This window comes from Protomyctophum bolini (assembly GCF_963924005.1).
Source record: "Protomyctophum bolini genome assembly, chromosome: 20".
Taxonomy (NCBI): domain Eukaryota; kingdom Metazoa; phylum Chordata; class Actinopteri; order Myctophiformes; family Myctophidae; genus Protomyctophum; species Protomyctophum bolini.
The window spans coordinates 255,891-274,310 of NC_137881.1; the positions used below are offsets into that span (position 1 = coordinate 255,891).

Below are 18,420 nucleotides of genomic sequence, written 5' to 3' on the forward strand. Positions count from 1 at the left end.
GTGTGTGTGTGAGGTCAGTATCTCTTGTCCTCAGGGGGCGTGGCCACCAGTACTCCCTGGTTGCTGAAGTCCAAGGCTGCAGTGAGGTGGAACGCCATGTTGGATCCAACGACCAAGTATTCTAGGAGCGCAAAGACGGTGTAGACTGTCACACACACACACACACACACACACACACACACACGCACGCACGCACGCACGCACGCACGCACGCACCTATGTTAGCAGTAGTCTACATGTAAACAACATGTGGAGCAGAGAGCCACCGATGAACACGATGAAGGAGTTCTTATGGACTTCTGAAAAACACACAATAATATAGTATAGAAACACACAATACATTACCCTGAAATACACACAATAATATAGTATAAATACACACTACTAGCTGAAATACACACAATACATTACCCTGAAAACATACACGATACATACACAGAGTTCTTATGGACTTAATATACTTGGCTGTAGACAAATGTACAAGAAGCAGATCCGACTACATTTCTTTTGGCCCCAGACGGTTGAAAAGGGTTTGGTTTCATTAAGGATCTTAGATGTACAGTCCAACACGGATTGGATATAAAGGCTCTTTTATGTGACTACATTTATATCTGGGCCACAGACAAGACAGTACTTTCATTACAGATGTGACTACAGGTTGTATTCATATATCGACACCACAGCGGTCAGTAAATACTTACTGAATGTCTCTGTAGAGGAGACGTACGTTAGCAGTAATAATAATAATACTTACTGTATTGTAAACATTAAATTCCCATTGACAATGAATGAGTGGAATTTACGTATACATATGTAGACGTGCAAATCGGCTATTTTGGGATCTACAAGCTCATAGCGCGCCACCAAGTGGCGCGCTACGAGCTTGTAGGTCTGCTATTTCTTTTAAATCGTAAAAATGTGGCGCAAATCTTTGAATATATATTCTTTCAAAGTGAATGTTTTTAACTCAGGTCTAAATGGGTTATTCTGTACTGAGAGGGAGAATGCACACACTGATCGATGCACACACACTTATCAAATGTCACTTTCATTTAAGCAATATTACACGAGAGGGTGTGGGTTAGCGTCATTATTGCCACGACAGGGATGCGGTCAGGAACGAGTCTGAGTCGAGTTCCGCAAGCATCACTGAAGTGGCAATAATCACGTTAACCCACACCCTCGAATGTAATATTGCAATTCTACCACAGACTGACAGTTACCCTTAAAACAAAGAAAATCACCTTCTCCTTCAGGCCTTCCACCTCTGCCTGGAAGCTCTCAGCTCGCTCCTCTGCCATCTCTTCCACCTCTGCCTCTGCCTCGTCCAGCGTGGCGTCCGCTGTGTCCACCATCTCATTTAGGGTTATCTAGGGTTAGGGTCATCTGGGGTTAGGGTTATCTGGGCTATGTTGTTCCAGGTACCCCCCATCTGAAACTATACATGTTGTTCCAGGTACCCCCCCCCCCCCCCCCCCCCATCTAAAACGATGTTCCAGGGACCCCCAGAAGCAAAGATTTGAGTTAAAAACGTTCCCTCTCAAAGTTTTGCGCCACATTTTCAAGATTTGTCAAAAATAGCAGAGCTACAAGCTCACAGCGCGGCACTCTGAGCTTGTAGCTCTTCTATTTTTCAATAGCTAAAGTATAACATGATGCTTAATAAAACACTGAAGCGCTTCCCGTCCTGAATGTTAATGAGCAGGCCAATAACTGCTGCTAAATGATAACACATATAGCAGAGTCTATATCTGAGACGAGTTGTTTCAATGTCTAAATAACAGCAGGGCTGCCATATTTCAGAACATGTCAAGAGTGAGACTCTGGTGTCCAATGCGTTCGACGCCGTCCGAAGGGCGGCGGCGAAAACAATTGGCCTTTTTTAATGTGGATTTGTCCCGTTTTAACGTTGATATTTAACCTTAACACTGATGTCTTCACCTCCATGCCAGCTGCTCTCCCTGCACTGACAGCCTCCTCATGCTTAAAGTAGAAATTAAAAAGATATCCATCTATCTATCTATGTATGCTAGACCCAGCCAGCCAGCCAGCCACACACATAGTGCTCAGACCCAGCCAGCCAGCCATCCACACACATAGTGCTCAGACCCAGCCAGCCACACACATAGTGCTCAGACCCAGCCAGCCAGCCATCCACACACATAGTGCTCAGACCCAGCCAGCCAGCCATCCACACACATAGTGCTCAGACCCAGCCAGCCACACACATAGTGCTCAGACCCAGCCAGCCAGCCATCCACACACATAGTGCTCAGACCCAGCCAGCCACACACATAGTGCTCAGACCCAGCCAGCCACACACATAGTGCTCAGACCCAGCCAGCCACACACATAGCTCCGTAAGGGAGTGGTCAGTGGATGCACCACTCAAAACATCTTAAAAAAACTGAAGAGGCTACTGGAGATTGGAGAACCTGATTTGGACATGATCCGATACGACAATGTCACTATGACAGAAAGAGAAGATGGGTCTGGCCCAAGGTTATAATAGTTTTGGGTTTTTCATTATAGTTTAGTTTTAGTTAGTTTTGACTTCTTTTTTTCTAATTCAGTTAGTTTTAGTTAGTTTTTAAAGCGGGTTTGCTAGTTTTTATTTAGTTTTGGTGAAATGCTTAGTTTTAGTTTAGTTATAGTTTAGTTATAGTATTTTCGTACTTTGGTTTATTTGTCAGGTATAGGATTAAAAAAGATCAATAAGTATTGTGTAATAAAACCTAAAAAATATACCATTTAAAAATATAAACTCTAAAAGTTAGTTTTTTTGTTAGTTTTAGTTAACTATTATAACCTTGGACTCTGGCCACATTCATTCACCCCATAATCTCAGTGTAAATTGGGGAATATGTTGTGAAATAAAAAGTCAGAAAACTGGAATGTGGGAAAATGCCTTATTTTTACATTTTCTTAGTTCAAACACATCTGTGGGCTCTCTCTCTCTCTGAACAGTTAAGTCGCGATGCGGCCCCTCCCCCTCCACTTCACACACACACACACACACACACACACACACACACACACACACACACACACGACTTTGTCCCTATAATGTGCACCGTTCCACTTCCTCATATCACGCAAGAGACGCCACACACCAGTATAGAAGAGAGATAGTCACAGGTCACTTTGACACTTACTCACTTGTTGTAACTTGTGGGGGCTATATTGTCTTCCATGAAAAATATTTCTTAGCATGTTAAACTCTGCATGGCTCATTTCCATGCGTCACACAGTCAGGGACCCTGGTGAGGGTTTGGTCCACTGTTTACCCTCCTACTGCATATATCAGCGCTGCATGCAGATCGGCTATTAGGGCTGTCAGAACGAATTTCATAATATGAAAGAAATTTGAATATTTAAAAAAATTAATATATTCGAAAGCTAAAATTGCCATTCGAATGGAGCTTTTATCATTTATTAATTCTATTTAATATTTTTATTTTGTTTTATGTTATTTTATCCGCTCACTAAATTTATTGAGTAACGAATCTACCGCTGTGAAATCTCTCTATCGGTTATTCGGTTCCCACACGCGGTCACACGCTATTTATTTATTTTCTACCCGCAGCGCAGGGAACAGAGCTGATCTACAAGCCTACACCGCGTTGAATCAGCGACGCGTTGTGGGCTTGTGGCTTGCAGAGGTGGAGCTATTTCTCTGCATAGAGTTGTCGAGGAGTGTAGAGACAGAGAGACGCGCGGTGCAAAGAAGCATTGAAGCAACACAATTATTAAAGTTTCTTAAACTTAATTTTCAAGTGAAGTTTATGGGAGGAAACCTTTAAGAGAGGGGACAGGAATATTGTGCCCTGCTGCCCGAGTTGCCTCACTGAATGATCATGCATGTGCGCTGCACAGCATTGAATCATCATCAACCCACCTCGAATGCGCGCCCGTGTGTGTGTGTGTGAGAGAGATATCACGGCGTAGGGTTCAGAGGCCCAGTCAGTTTAGAGCTTGCAGTCTAACTTCGAAGAGAGGTGGCGAAAAAAAACAAGAAAAACAACAAATGATGGACTACTCTGGCAGCCCATGTGCATGCAAAACACAGCATGCAAGACGCCTTTGTTGCATTTGCACTATAGACAGACAACAATCTTACCGTGCTGAGTGCACTGTGCTCAATAAAACAACAGTTTAAACGCTATTTTGTGCTGTGAGAGTACTGCTTTGTCGTTTGGAAGGGGGGGCCCTCTAGTGGACAGAACGTGCATCGTCAACCTTGTTATTCTGTGTATTATTATAGGCTAAATACCGGTATGAGCTAAAATAAACAATGTAAATATTCGAATATTTTCGAAAATTACAAATAATGAAGCAATGAAATTCAAATTGGATTATAGAGGTGAACTGACAGCCCTATCACTGACCAGTAAAGATGTCTCAATCACTGACCAGTAAAGATGTCTCTATCACTGACCAGTAAAGATGTCTCTATGACCAGTATCACTGACCAGTACCTGACCAGTAAAGATGTCACTATGACCAGTATCACTGACCAGTAACTGACCAGTGAAGATGTCACTATGACCAGTATCACTGACCAGTAAAGATGTCACTATGACCAGTATCACTGACCAGTACCTGACCAGTAAAGATGTCACTATGACCAGTATCACTGACCAGTAACTGACCAGTGAAGATGTCAGCGATGCTCCTGAAGTGTGGGTCAGCTGCTCTCCATGTTCTGTAGAGATCTTCCAGCTTCACGTCCAGCTGGAAGTAATCCTTCAGCAGGGAGTCCAGCTCCGATGCTTCTCCATCTGACTCCACCTGATCAAATCAAACTTTATTTATATAGCACATTTAAAACAACAGAAGCTGACCAAAGTGCTGTACAGGTCAAAACAAACGGAACATCAACAGCGCCCATCAGCGCACAGACTAGTAAGGATGGGCCGACGGCATGGAACAAACTCCTCAAAAGCACAGCTCAAGACCCACTTCTACAACATTGCTTTTAATTGATCTTATCATGTCCTTTTTTAATGTCTTTGCCTTGCTTTTAATTTTCTTTCTCCATTGCTCTGTAAAGCACTTTGAGCTGCATTTCATGTCATGAAAGGTGCTATACAAATAAAGTTGTATTATTAGTATTATTATAGGAATGGGACACAAAGGGAAGGTCTATGCTGCTGTATTTTAACCAGTGTTGGGTGTAACGGCGCTATTAATAACGGCGTTATGTAAGGGACTACTTTTATTGGTAACGGAATAAAGTAACTTGTTAGTTTTGCAATTTAGTAGTTAGTTACCTAGTTACTTTTCCAAAACAGTAATCCCGTTACTATAATGCGTCCCTGTTCATTTTGTGTGCAAGATTTAAAAATAATAAAACCCCGACTGCCCGGAGTCTATTTCTCCTGCCTTCTATGTGATTTATCTCCCCAAGCCCCAACGCGCAGCGCATAGTATAGCCTACTATACATCCTGCGTCTACTACATCCTGTAAGTTCACTTAAAGGAGAACACCACACCAAAACACACTGGCCATGCATCTACCTTCATCCCTGTGCCATCATCCATAGTGCCCTTGATTTTTCTCATAGATGCCCCCTCCTCTACATCTCCCTCTGACTCCCCCCTCCCCTCCCACAGCTTGCATTTGCGCATGTTGTCCTCCTTCTAATGTGGGTATTTAGATAGCTCCAAACTTTCTTTTTTTTTTCACGCATCGTATTATAATAGTATACAGAGACTCACGCATGCGCAGTTTTCACTCTAGGCCAGCCGTTACATGTAATCCCAGAAGTAGTCGATTCCAGACGAGATTCTCGCGAGACGCGCGATACTTCAAGCTGGAGCGCTCCTTTCAACTGTGATCCACTATCTCTCCCAGTCTCCCTCTTGTTTGTTTACATGCAATCTGATGACTGATCGCGTCGCATCATTATAGTCCTTATCTTTCTGTATTATTAACAAACTAGACTAGTTTCATAATGGCCGAAGTTGAAGAAGATGTTGAGTATATGAGTATACCGACGAAGAAATGCGTCTAATGGAGGAGGCACGGATGAACGAGGCAGCAGGCGGTTCTACTGTTCCCCTTCCAGGCGTACGGCAGAGAACCGAGGATTTATTTTGGTGTTCATGTGGAAAATGCGATTTAAAGCCATTGGAAGTGGAATGTAAATGCTGCAGAGAATGGGAAGAGTGGAGGTCGAAGCCTGATAGTGATGATGAAAACACAGAGACAGTAGGTGTTTCTCGTCGTCGCTCACGATCACAGACAATGCAGATGTACCTCTACCCCATCTACTCGACAGAGGAGTATTGGAATTCTTTTTTCTGACCAAGAAAATAAACTGGGACAAACGACCAAAACCAGAAGGAGAAGACGGGCACCTATCCGTTGAGTAAGTATAGTCTACTCTACAACAATTAAAACAATTATTTATCTAATCTAAATGCCAGTGTTATTTCAAATAGAATTCATTATATTGTATTTCTATTGATACTATATATATTTTAACATTGTACTATTGACAAACCTTTAAAATAATGTCAATCATACATACTATTTTGGGGTGCATTTTTTAAATGAGTCACAGAATGACACGCTTCAGCCAATATGCTCTTTCTTATTGGAAGTAACAACAATATAGTGCTACACGGATTCAATACAGGAAAATGAATGAAAAAAAAATATATATATAATATGTATGTAGATAAGTAACATAAGTCTGGAGTAGGTAGTTATAAATTGACGCACCATTTTAGCAGTAGTAATTCCCACTAGTTTGGCATTTACATTTTTTATTCAAAGTGTTCAATGTGCAGTGTGAAGTCAATAGTATTTAGTCTGTGGAACTGCGTTTGCCTGCAGTCTAGTCCGTTCTATTTTTCGCTTTGTTTTTATTTTTAATCGTCTCAGACCGTGACCCTTCTTTTTATGTAGCGAGGCAGTAGTTTCTTCTTCTTGTTGTTTTGGACGAAAATCATCTGCCTTGAAGTGATCGCTGCAAATAATGCGTCCTTGAGTCTGCTCATCTGAGCTATTGAGATCCATCTGTAGTGCTAGAAGCCAACGTCTCCTCAAATCAAGGTTCTTCAGAGTAGGTATCGCATGAAAACTTTTTCTCTTTAGAGTTGACCTAGTCTTTGCGGTTGAACAGCCTGGATATATACAACGAGGCATGTTGTTGCTCAAATAAATGAAACTAGACAACTAGTAGGAATGCTTGACACGCGTGCGAATGTAATTAAACCATGTAAACACAAGTGGTAGGCGGCGGCGTGGAAGAGCAGAGCACAGAGTTGAGTTGACAGGAGCGCTCATAGGAAGGGGCGCTCCAGCTTGAAGTCTCGCGAGAATCTCGTCTGGAATCGACTACCTCTGGGATTACATGTAACGGCTGGCCTAGAGTGAAAACTGCGCATGCGTGAGTCTCAGTATACTATTATAATACGATGCGTGAAAAAAAATAAAGTTTGGAGCTATCTAAATACCCACATTAGAAGGAGGACAACATGCGCAAATGCAAGCTGTGGGAGGGGAGGGGGGAGTCAGAGGGAGATGTAGAGGAGGGGGCATCTATGAGAAAAATCAAGGGCACTATGGATGATGGCACAGGGATGAAGGTAGATGCATGGCCAGTGTGTTTTGGTGTGGTGTTCTCCTTTAAGAAATAAAAGTATTGTTACAAGTAGAATTTATTTTGAAGAGGAAGAAGAAGTTGTTTCGGTTGTAGCCAGCCGCTATGACAGTGCCGGTGGTGGTGGTGGAATATACTCTAAGCAGAATAATAATAACAACATGCTTTAAGCCAAAGTAAAAACTGCATGCGTCTTTGACTTAAACAATGTAGGCTAAACACTTTGGAAATTACGTTAAACATGGTAGATCCTCCGTGGCGGCGTCATTAGGTGAGTACTAGTTTAATGAATTGTTTAAGTTAACAGGCTGTTGTTGATGCCCCCCCCAAAGGGCAGGTCTACGCTGCTGTATTTTAACATCAGTTATTATAGGAATGGAACACAAAGGGCAGGTCTACGCTGCTGTATTTTAACATCAGTTATTATAGGAATGGAACACAAAGGGCAGGTCTACGCTGCTGTATTTTAACATCAGTTATTATAGGAATGGAACACAAAGGGCAGGTCTACGCTGCTGTATTTTAACATCAGTTATTATAGGAATGGAACATAAAGGGCAGGTCTACGCTGCTGTATTTTAACATCAGTTATAGGAATGGAACACAAAGGGCAGGTCTACGCTGCTGTATTTTAACATCAGTTATTATAGGAATGGAACATAAAGGGCAGGTCTACGCTGCTGTATTTTAACATCAGTTATTATAGGAATGGAACACAAAGGGCAGGTCTACGCTGCTGTATTTTAACATCAGTTATTATAGGAATGGAACACAAAGGGCAGGTCTACGCTGCTGTATTTTAACATCAGTTATTATAGGAATGGAACACAAAGGGCAGGTCTACGCTGCTGTATTTTAACATCAGTTATATTAATAATGTTAACGTACTTCCGAAAGCAGCTGGCTTTATGTTATAATAATAATAATAATGTTAACGTACTTCCGAAGGCAGCGGGCTTGGCCGCGCCGAAGGCATTGCTCTGCTGTGAGGAGAACAGTCCTCCTGTAGTCACGGTGTTGGTGGATCCGAACAGGCTGGTCCCGCTGGTTTGCGTGGTTCCCCCAAACCCGAAACCTGCACTGGTCGTCTGGCTGGTGACGGGCTGGCTGAATGTACTGGAGCCAAACAGGCCTCCTGGTGGAGAAACACTGTATTACACACTGGAGCCAAACACACCGTTAGTGAACAGACTTTGTCTCTATTCCAGAATGATTTCTTTCCGTCTTAGTGAAACAGAAACCAGCCCCTGGGTTATTTGTGTTCGTTCTAGAGAGTTCAGAATGAAAAGAAGAATCTTAACTCACCAGGTTTATTCTGTGTGGCTCCAAACAGACCTCCAGTGTTGGGTGTGGCTCCAAAAGCTGAACTGCCAAAACCTCCAGTGGTTCCAAAGCCAGTGCCTGAAAACACATCAAATACACATTAAATACACATCAAATACACATCAAATACGCACAATAACTTATTCTGCTGTCCAAAGGTGGAGGTAATAAAACTATAGGCTACAGTAGGTGATCCGAACGTCATTCAGACGGAGCATTAGTCCGACATGCGGGAACAACGGTCGGACTAGCGCTCAAACATGCGCTGTTCCGTGTTATGGTTAGGTTAGGGATAGAGGTATGTTATGGTTAGGGTTAGTGATAGAGGTAGGTTGTCGGTCTAATGACTGTCGGACCAAAACACGTTGTGTAAAGTATTAGAGTAAAGTATTAGTACTTACTCTGCTGTCATGTACATGTAGTATTAGAGTAAAGTATTAGTAGTTACTCTGCTGTCCAAAGGTAGACGTCGCTCCGAAGCCACTGGTGGTTCCTCCAAACGGAGCTCCAAACGAAGACTTGTTGAACATGATGTCCTTTTATGGACGTCCTGTTAGAGGACAGACAAACACATGACATAGAAATGAGTTACGTCTTCACAACCCTACAACCCCTCTCCTTAAGAACACCCTGGACACCGCTCCACACGTCCCAGACTCTTCTCCCTTCTCTTAAACACCCTGGACAACGCTCCACACGTCCCAGACTCTTCTCCCTTCTCTAAAACACCCTGGACAACGCTCCACACGTCCCAGACTCTTCTCCCTTCTCTAAAACACCCTGGACACCGCTCCACACGTCCCAGACTCTTCTCCCTTCTCTTAAACACCCTGGACAACGCTCCACACGTCCCAGACTCTTCTCCCTTCTCTAAAACACCCTGGACAACGCTCCACACGTCCCAGACTCTTCTCCCTTCTCTAAAACACCCTGGACAACGCTCCACACGTCCCAGACTCTTCTCCCTTCTCTAAAACACCCTGGACATCGCTCCACACGTCCCAGACTCTTCTCCCTTCTCTAAAACACCCTGGACAACGCTCCACACGTCCTAGACTCTTCTCCCTTCTCTAAAACACCCTGGACAACGCTCCACACCCCACATTGCCCCTCAATAATGTAACTGATATACAGTAGAAATATTACACCTTTAACTGGGAAAGCACCCGTCTCATTTTATACTTTGACTATTCAAAAATAGCAGATCTACAAGCTCCTAGTGCGTCACTTTGAGCTTGTAGAAACAACATAACCTAACCACATAACCATAACACTAACACTAACATTTATGAATATATCTTTGAATACATCCTGATCTTGTATGTAAAGCAACAATATTGAAATGAAATCTTTGCTTCTGGGGGTCCCTGGAACAAAATGTTTTGAAATGGTGATCGGTGGCCAAATACATTATAATGTTTTGGTGTCCTTGAAAAGTTTGAGCACCACTGATATGGAAATAGAAGTTTATCCAGAAAAAGGTTATAATTTAGAAAACATTTGTAGTATCGGGCCTCAGGTCTTAATGGGTTAATGTTGAATGTTCAAATCGTGTTACTGTAAACTTTACTTAATTACTTTACTACTGAAATGTTTTATTGTTGTAACATTTTGAGTCAAATATCGGTTTTAGCACAGAGGCGTCAACATACTTCGACCCAAGAGCAAAATAACAGATCTACAAGCTATTCTAGCAGTGGTTCAGGGTCTTATTGACAGCAGTGTTTTGATTGGTTCAGGCCAGGGGTTGACAACTTGACACTAAAGGCACTTGCCCGCCGGGCAAGTACAGGTCATGTCCTACTTGCCCAAAGGTCCTGCCCACTTGCCCCAAAAGTAAATTGTCTCATTATAAAATGATAGATTTCTTGGGGCTGTGCGTTAAAAATTGTCATACCTCAATTGTTATGCCAAATACAGTACATAGCTATGAATATGACTATGGGTTCACACTAGTTATTTTATGTTTAGGTGAAATCTGCACATTCTAGGTCAACAGTGCTCTTATGTTGCTTTCCACAGACCAGAAGACAGAGCTCTGGTCACTTTCAGGTGTTTAGACAGATATCTGGTGTTGTGTTTATAGAAGACAGAACGCTCTGGACACGTTCAGGTGTTTAGACAGATATCTGGTGTTGTGTTTATAGAAGACAGAGAGCGTTCTGGACACGTCATTACTTAAGTTACAAGAAGTCTACACTATTAGAGAATGTAGAAGAATTTTGATCAACGTTTGCCTGATTATGTCCTAATGGTACCAACATCAAAACAGCATGGAATTGTGGACAAGATCTGATCCAACGACAACAACAGGATTCTTTAGTTTTGGGTCTGGTAAATGTCATCAGATGGTGGTCTAGTATTAGTATTATACTATTATTTCATAGTATTATAGAATTATTATCGTCATTTTATGAACGCCAGTACGCCACAGCTTAAGTTGCAGATCTGTTGTTTTTAAAGAGCGACACCGTCCTACTGCGCAGCATAGCATACATTACATTACGTTAGCTCAGCCGTTAGCAGCTAACTGGCGAGCTAACGCTAGCATTCCTAACAACACCGAGTTCCACATGAATATAAACACATAACATCATGAATAATTATCATGAATGAGCTCCACGGTTAGACCTGACGGAGTTCTGTCGGCGTTAATGTGACTGGCATGTAAATAAACAGCGTGTCTCGCGCTGCTGATGCTGCTAATGCTAACTGCTATTAGTTCCTCGTAGTTTAACGAGGTAAACAAAACAACACTTTAATGTTTTTAAACGTCTTTAAAACTCACCTCCTCCTGTGACGTCACTCCCTCCTCCTATGGGCTTTAAACGCTCCAGTAAATTAATATGAATCAGATTAAAGTCGTTTGTGATTAAATGTCAGATTAAATATAGTTTAATGTGTGTCACGAATACTGACAGAGCTACAATTATACTTCTCCGTCCAACAGTGTTTCTGACAGAGCTACAGTTATACTTCTCCGTCCAACAGTGTCCAACAGACCGCCGGGAACAGCCGAAGTGCCGAACCACGTCACTCGGCTGTTGTCGTGCGAGCGGAACTGAGCATGCGCAGTGTGCGTTAATAAAATAATAATAATAAAACTATTTATTTATTTGTAGCACCTTTCATGAAATGAAATGCAGCTCAAAGTGCTTTACAGAGAAATGAATGGAGAACAAAAAGCAGGAATAAAACATTAAAATAATAGCAGTAAATAATATAGTGAGGACATTAATAATTACGATAAATAATATTACTTTTATACTCTAAGAATAGAACAACAAAACAGTGACGACATCTTAGAGTATATATTAATTATTAATATATTTATACTAAGGAGGACATTTAAAAGATCAACTAAAGCTTAAGTTAGCTTTAGCTATCGTTAGCTTTATGCTATCTTCATGGATATTATATTAATACGTGTTTAAGTGTTTCATTGTTGTTCTAAAAAATTGAAGATTATTTAACACAAACTGTCGATTCAAAAAAAGAAAGTTTTACAACAAATAAAGTGTCGTTTTTAGGTCATGAAGACACACAGCTAGCTGGTCAGCTAGCGGCTAGCGCGTAGCTAGGCCCTGTCTAATTAAATAACCCTAACTTTATTCTGAAGGCAACCGGATGTCTTAAATTTGCTAGCTCTCAAACAGGAAATTTTAAATTTGCTAATTAGACGGAGCCCTCTCAAACCGGAAGTCCTAAATTTGCCGATTAGACGGAGCCAAACATAATTTTATTCTGAAGGCAACCGGATGTCTTAAATTTGCTAGCTCTCAAACAGGAAATTTTAAATTTGCTCATTAGACGGAGCCCTCTCAAACCGGAAGTCCTAAATTTGCCGATAAGACGGAGCCAAACATAATTTTATTCTGAAGGCAACCGGATGTCTTAAATTTGCGAGCTCTCAAACAGGAAATTTTAAATTTGCTCATTAGACAGAGCCCTCTCAAACCGGAAGTCCTAAATTTGCCGATTAGACGGAGCCAAACGTAATTTTATTCTGAAGGCAACCGGATGTCTTAAATTTGCTAGCTCTCAAACAGGAAATTTTAAATTTGCTCATTAGACGGAGCCCTCTCAAACCGGAAATTCTAAATTTGCTGATTAGACGGAGCCAAACATCAGCTGTTTTCGACAAGAGTCGTACGGATGGAAATACACGCTGCCGCATCCTGCAGTTGTCGGTTGTCACCACCAGGTGGCATCAGAGACTACATTCTGCTGTATCTGTGCTGTGTTGTATGTTTAGAATGCATGTTTTAGGAAGCATTCATAGGGCAACATGTGTAGCCTAAATGTACTCAAATAGCCAGTTATAAACCTAACTAATACCTACCCTAGTTAGAACCTTAATGTACTCAAAGAGTAAGCGGAAATGCAGCGTTTAACGGCAGAATTTCGACGCTTTCATTTTACAACGCACATTACTAAAGTTACCAGATGGCGTTAATACCCACTTTCAATACATTTTGCATCACAGCCCAGTTTAAAGCAGTGTGATTGTTGCGTTGCGTCCTCGACGCCCTGTGGGCTTGTAGATCTATTTTCGGCGCTCTGCACCGTTATACGACGGTTCATAAATGTACCGGGCGAAAATAAATATTATTAAATTATGTTAATGAATGGATTATTTTAAATTAGATAGTTCATTCGTTATTTCGCTATTTTTTTAGTTAGTTTATTAGATGAAAAATATATATAGCACAGATTTAAAGTGAGACTTTGGTCTAAAGGATAACAGTGTTTCCATTGTGGTCCTAATATTCAATTACTAATAAAAAACACACGGACATTTACATTACACAAAGTTGGTAGACTAACCACCAGGGGCGCTATCGTCAGAGCTACAAGCCCACAACGAGCTGCATCAGAGACGCGCTGTGGGTTTGTAGATCCGCTATTTACAGCACACTACACCTTCAATGTAGGCTATAGTGGGTGGCACACATCTACCTATTAGATCTGGCTCTTTAGCCGAATGGTAACGTAAGGCTGGTATGTACGAGGATCCGTGTTCGCCTACCGAGGATTATAATTATGATACGAAGGTAAATAAATATACCGATGTAAAGTGTGAGATAACGTCTTAGTTATATAATATATGTTTATGGATTATTTTAAATTAGTTGGTTATTTGTTTTACGAATGGATTATTTTAAATTAGTTAGTTAAACTAGTGTTATAACATTCATATTCATAGTGGATGTCACCATGTTAATATCTGAAGCTTCTAGACTATTTAAAACAGTTTTGAGAAGGAAACATGCTGCCGTTTGTCCCTAAAGATTTCTACTGGTTTAAAAAAGCATCCCTTGCAAAGTTAAGTCTCTCTGTTATTATTCAACGGCATCTGTCACCCTCAAAGGAAAACAGGGCGCCGTTTTTATTTTATTTGACGATGAGTTTAGATTGTGAAAGACAGAGCTGAATCCGTTTTTATTCTACGGTCTGTGTCGCCCTCAAGTGGAGAAGACCAGTAACAGGTCTAGAACCATCCATCCATACATACATACAAACGTTGTGCCAAATCTTTGCTACTAGACCACCTATCCTAGGACATAGGATCACTCCGCAGCACGTTGTGAGCTTGTAGATCGGTTCATTTTTGTCTGTGTCAAGCTGTGCTTCATTTGATGCCGATTGCCTGCAGGGCACCGCTCTGCAGACCCGTCTATAGGCCGATTCTAACAAAAACAGAGAGATCCATGTTCTTTGAGCAGTATCGCCTTACCCTTTTCATATCAAGTTATATTATTTATTCAGCATATGAGCCACGGACCACCATTTGATGACGTTCAACCAGGCATAACAGGCAAACGATGAAAATGACAACTATTCTACTGTTCTACATGCTCTAATTGTGTAGACATCTTGTTTAACAATAATTTAACTTTTCAACTAGCTGTTGAAAAATAGGAGATCTACAAGCTCATAGCGCGGCAGCGAGCTTGTAGGTCTGCTATTTTTGAAAAATCGTGAAAATGTGGTGCAAATCTTTGAATAAATATATATTCTTTCAGAGCGAACATTTTTATTTTTTGCTTCTGGGGAGGTCTCTGGAACAACATATTTTCAGATGGGGGTCGGTGGCCAAATAAACATAATTCTGGGGGTCGTCGACATGAAATATTGAGCACCACTGATAGAGAAACATGAGGTATTTCAGACATTTGTTAAATTTCGACATCAGGCCTAAATGGGTTAACTGAAAAGGAAAAAAAAGAAAACCTGACTATTATTCATAATAACTCACCACACCAGATTACTTAACGTGCAAAGACATATTATGTTTATTGGTGGAGCTTTGAGCTGTGTGGTTTCCATGCCACAATGTAACTACACATGCGACTTGAGCCACATTCAGAGGTGGTTTCAAGTCTGATTCAAATCTCATTCAGGAGATCCGTCTCAGTCTGAACGCAATATAAATCGGATTCCATGTGACTTGTTTGTGTTTAGTTATTTAAACAGATCGCATTCCAATCTGGATCTTGCACAGATCTGATTCAGACTGGATTCAGCTGCCAGTCTGAACACACTTATTCACACACATTTATCTTGTTATCTCCTTGATTTGATAAGCGAGAAACACCAACACACACTCACAAAGTGACCCAAGTGAAAAACCAATAAATATACTTTATATAAAATAAAGTGACCAAAGTGTTCCTGTGCCTCAATGTCAGAAATGTGAGAGTTCACCGGAGGTGGGAGGAGCATTAAATGCCAACCTGGCTGAAAACACAATCTCCTCCCCTCAGTGGTGTTGGTGATGGCTCACGGACACAGACGGCGGCTGCAGTTTCTCAGACGAGCGGTCTTTGCTCTCCGGGTCCAAAGCAGAGTCGATGTCCTGCGTCTGCTGTTTCATCCACATGTCAGTAACTGTGATAGAGAAACAGAAAGCTAGTGACCGACCGATAACATTCATTGGAAATTGGATTTCTTGAATTTATAATTTTTGGACGTCCAATGAGCAGGAATACATTTTCTTTAATTTCCTTCTGGTCACATCTTAACACTCTAGTTTAACTTTAAATTATTTTCCGTTTGATGTACAACATAATCAAACTGGTAGTTTGAATTGAATGGGAAACCAAACCACAGAAAATAAAGTGTAGAGGTAAAGGCTTTTTCACCATCAGCAGTGTAAGGATTGTGAACTGAAGCCGTTTAAACCATTATATAAAGGTCTTTGTAGATACATTCTGCTGTATAAACTTTTTTTTATGACGTATTTATATTCAGAGTATTGTCTTGCACTTGATATATTTATTCTTGTATGAGCCTGTGTTGTCTTTTAACTAGGAGAAACAATAGTGTTTTTTTCCTGCTGCTGCAGTTGGAAAGAATGACAAAGCAAGCTTGAATCTATAAACAAATTAATTGGCAGTTGCTGCTCTTCAGTGAACAGAAAATATATGTAGAGGTCTGGAGTCTCTGCGGTGCTTGTGCACCGCCTTGGTGATCCACTGGGTGTCGGGGTTGCGACGGATGGCCTTGTGGAACGTGTCGATCAGGATCACCTTGAAGAACTTGTAGGTGGAGTCTTCTCCCACCCAATAGGAGTTGAGCACGCGCAGGCCGCCGCAGTGACGCCCGGCACGCTCCTGTTGGAGGAGAGGAAAAGTACAGTGCGAGTTACGACCAATGAGAGGACAGGAAAAACACAGTGTCAGTTATACCTCTCATGGAATAAATAAAACATTTAATCTCAAGACCGATAACGTAATGAGGTTTTAGGCCGACCAGCTGAAGAACTCATGACATTTTGTGTGAGACCATTCGTGTTTCTGAGAGATGTTTCTATTCTATTGCTAGTTTTGATCACGTCAAATACTCTTTCATCTTAAAATAACTAATGACCGAAAATATAGCTGATCTACAAGCTAGATCTGCCATTCTCGCTGCGCAGCAGCATGGAGTCACAGAAGACCTGCTGGTTTTCTCTGGAATCCAAATGAGTGAAATCAGTCGTGGCGAATGAGAACTGTAATCCATGCAAGGATGGATAAAATCTTTCAAAGCCTATCCTTTTATCAATGCCTAAGGAAGATAGGATTACAAAAACACCTCATCAGCAGCCCTCTACAACCAGCTAGTGCTGCACAATTAATCTGATTGAGATTGAGATCTAGATTTTAGATTAATTTCTAAATGTGAGCCAGAATGGTGCAGCACTGGTTGGCTGTCCAATTCATTTAGTTATTCTTGTATGTATTAATGTAGTAGTTATGACTCCAGGTGTCACATTTCTTTATGTAGTAATGTTTAGCAACTACAGTGCAGCCATGCAACCAGCACGCCCCGATACGAAGAAATACACAATGTCAATTACACTTCTATAGGAAGACAGGAAAAATACTGTCAGTTACACTTCTATAGGAAGACAGGAAAAATACTGTCAGTTACACTTCTATAGGAAGACAGGAAAAATACTGTCAGTTACACTTCTTTAGGAAGACAGGAAAAATACTGTCAAACACCTTGACATGAACCTTCTACAACCAGCACGCTCCTATAGAACCACAGGAATAACACAGAATGTCAGTTACTCTTGCCCACCACGGTGCACAACCAGTCCCACACAGACAGTCCCATGGGCTATGTGCACAACCAGCCCCACACAGACAGTCCCATGGGCTCTGTGCACAACCAGCCCCACACAGACAGTCCCATGGGCTCTGTGCACAACCAGCCCCACACAGACAGTCCCATGGGCTCTGTGCACAACCAGCCCCACACAGACAGTCCCATGGGCTCTGTGCACAACCAGCCCCACACAGACAGTCCCATGGGCTCTGTGCACAACCAGCCCCACACAGACAGTCCCATGGGCTCTGTGCACAACCAGTCCCCACAGCAACAGTCCCCTGCACTCCAGCTTCAGAGCCATTCAAATAAAGCTATGGGAAAATGAAGCCAACGGGAAATGGAATACTTTTCATCGGTTCAATATTTACACATTAAAGCACTTCCACAAAAACTAAATCTACAAATCTAATCTCATCTGCAAAAGTAGCAAAAGCTGAAAATCTACAAGCTCACACTGTCAAAATGTGACACACTGAGCTTGTAGATCCGCTATAGAAATAGAAATTTGAAGATTAGTTTAGTGACCAGCAGCAGCGATTTGACTGAAGGTCAGCTCGCAGCCACAATGAAACCACTACCTTTTATTTCCCCAACGTTTTGACACAATACAGGTTTATATAATGTAGAATATAAGAACTATATTCTGTCGAAACGTGTGCAACAGTTTTACACCATTCTCCTACATCACAGGCTGCTGTTCCATCGTGTTATGCTGCGTTCACACAGGCAGATATAAAGCTCTGTATATTTGTAAACCAGCTCAATGTTTTGTAACTTTGCATCTTCATGTCGATGGCTTCCAATTTCCATTAAAAATTTGCCGCAGTTTTGCAACTCTAGATATTTTTTTATAATGGATGAATCAATTTTTCACCCCTGTGTC

General features: G+C 41.5%; 2 protein-coding genes across 6 annotated transcripts in view; both read right to left on the reverse strand.

Moving 5' to 3' along the window:
- LOC308334997 (large ribosomal subunit protein eL15-like) overlaps positions 1-18,420 on the reverse strand; it is a 41,918-nt gene that overhangs the window by 13,708 nt on the left and 9,790 nt on the right. The window contains exons 6-7 of one of the 2 annotated variants that reach the window (XM_080791924.1): positions 16,469-16,552; positions 15,562-15,827 (exon numbers count right to left, since the gene is read on the reverse strand). In XM_080791924.1, coding sequence (XP_080648050.1) covers positions 15,810-15,827; positions 16,469-16,552 — 102 coding nt within the window. In that variant the 3' untranslated portion in view covers positions 15,562-15,809. Of the gene's footprint in view, positions 16,553-18,420 lie in introns of those variants that run through there. The other variant, XM_080791923.1, reaches the window with a different exon arrangement.
- On the reverse strand, positions 7-11,865 carry LOC308335001 (uncharacterized protein). 4 transcript variants are annotated; one of them, XM_080791928.1, is made up of 7 exons: positions 11,725-11,865; positions 9,385-9,486; positions 8,919-9,014; positions 8,554-8,748; positions 4,653-4,791; positions 1,245-1,370; positions 7-145 (listed from the first exon to the last, which is right to left on the reverse strand). In XM_080791928.1, exons 2-5 carry the CDS (start codon positions 9,464-9,466, stop codon positions 4,688-4,690), a joined length of 477 nt encoding a protein of 158 aa, XP_080648054.1. In that variant the 5' UTR covers positions 9,467-9,486; positions 11,725-11,865; the 3' UTR covers positions 7-145; positions 1,245-1,370; positions 4,653-4,687. The 4 variants fall into 4 exon arrangements, with proteins under 4 accessions (XP_080648054.1, XP_080648056.1, XP_080648055.1 ...); XM_080791930.1 differs by having other exon boundaries at positions 4,642-4,791; XM_080791931.1 differs by lacking the exon at positions 7-145 and adding an exon at positions 256-299.

What these genes read in the sequence shown, in the direction of transcription:
- LOC308335001 (XM_080791928.1), bottom strand. Translation starts at nt 9,466, where the DNA reads ATGTTCAACAAGTCTTCGTTTGGAGCTCCGTTTGGAGGAACCACCAGT. An exon ending in GTCTACCTTTGGACAGCAGA is followed by an intron (nt 9,015 to 9,384) that starts GTAACTACTAAT and finishes ATGTGTTTTCAG; the next exon opens with GCACTGGCTTTGGAACCACT. An exon ending in AGCCACACAGAATAAACCTG is followed by an intron (nt 8,749 to 8,918) that starts GTGAGTTAAGAT and finishes TTTCTCCACCAG; the next exon opens with GAGGCCTGTTTGGCTCCAGT.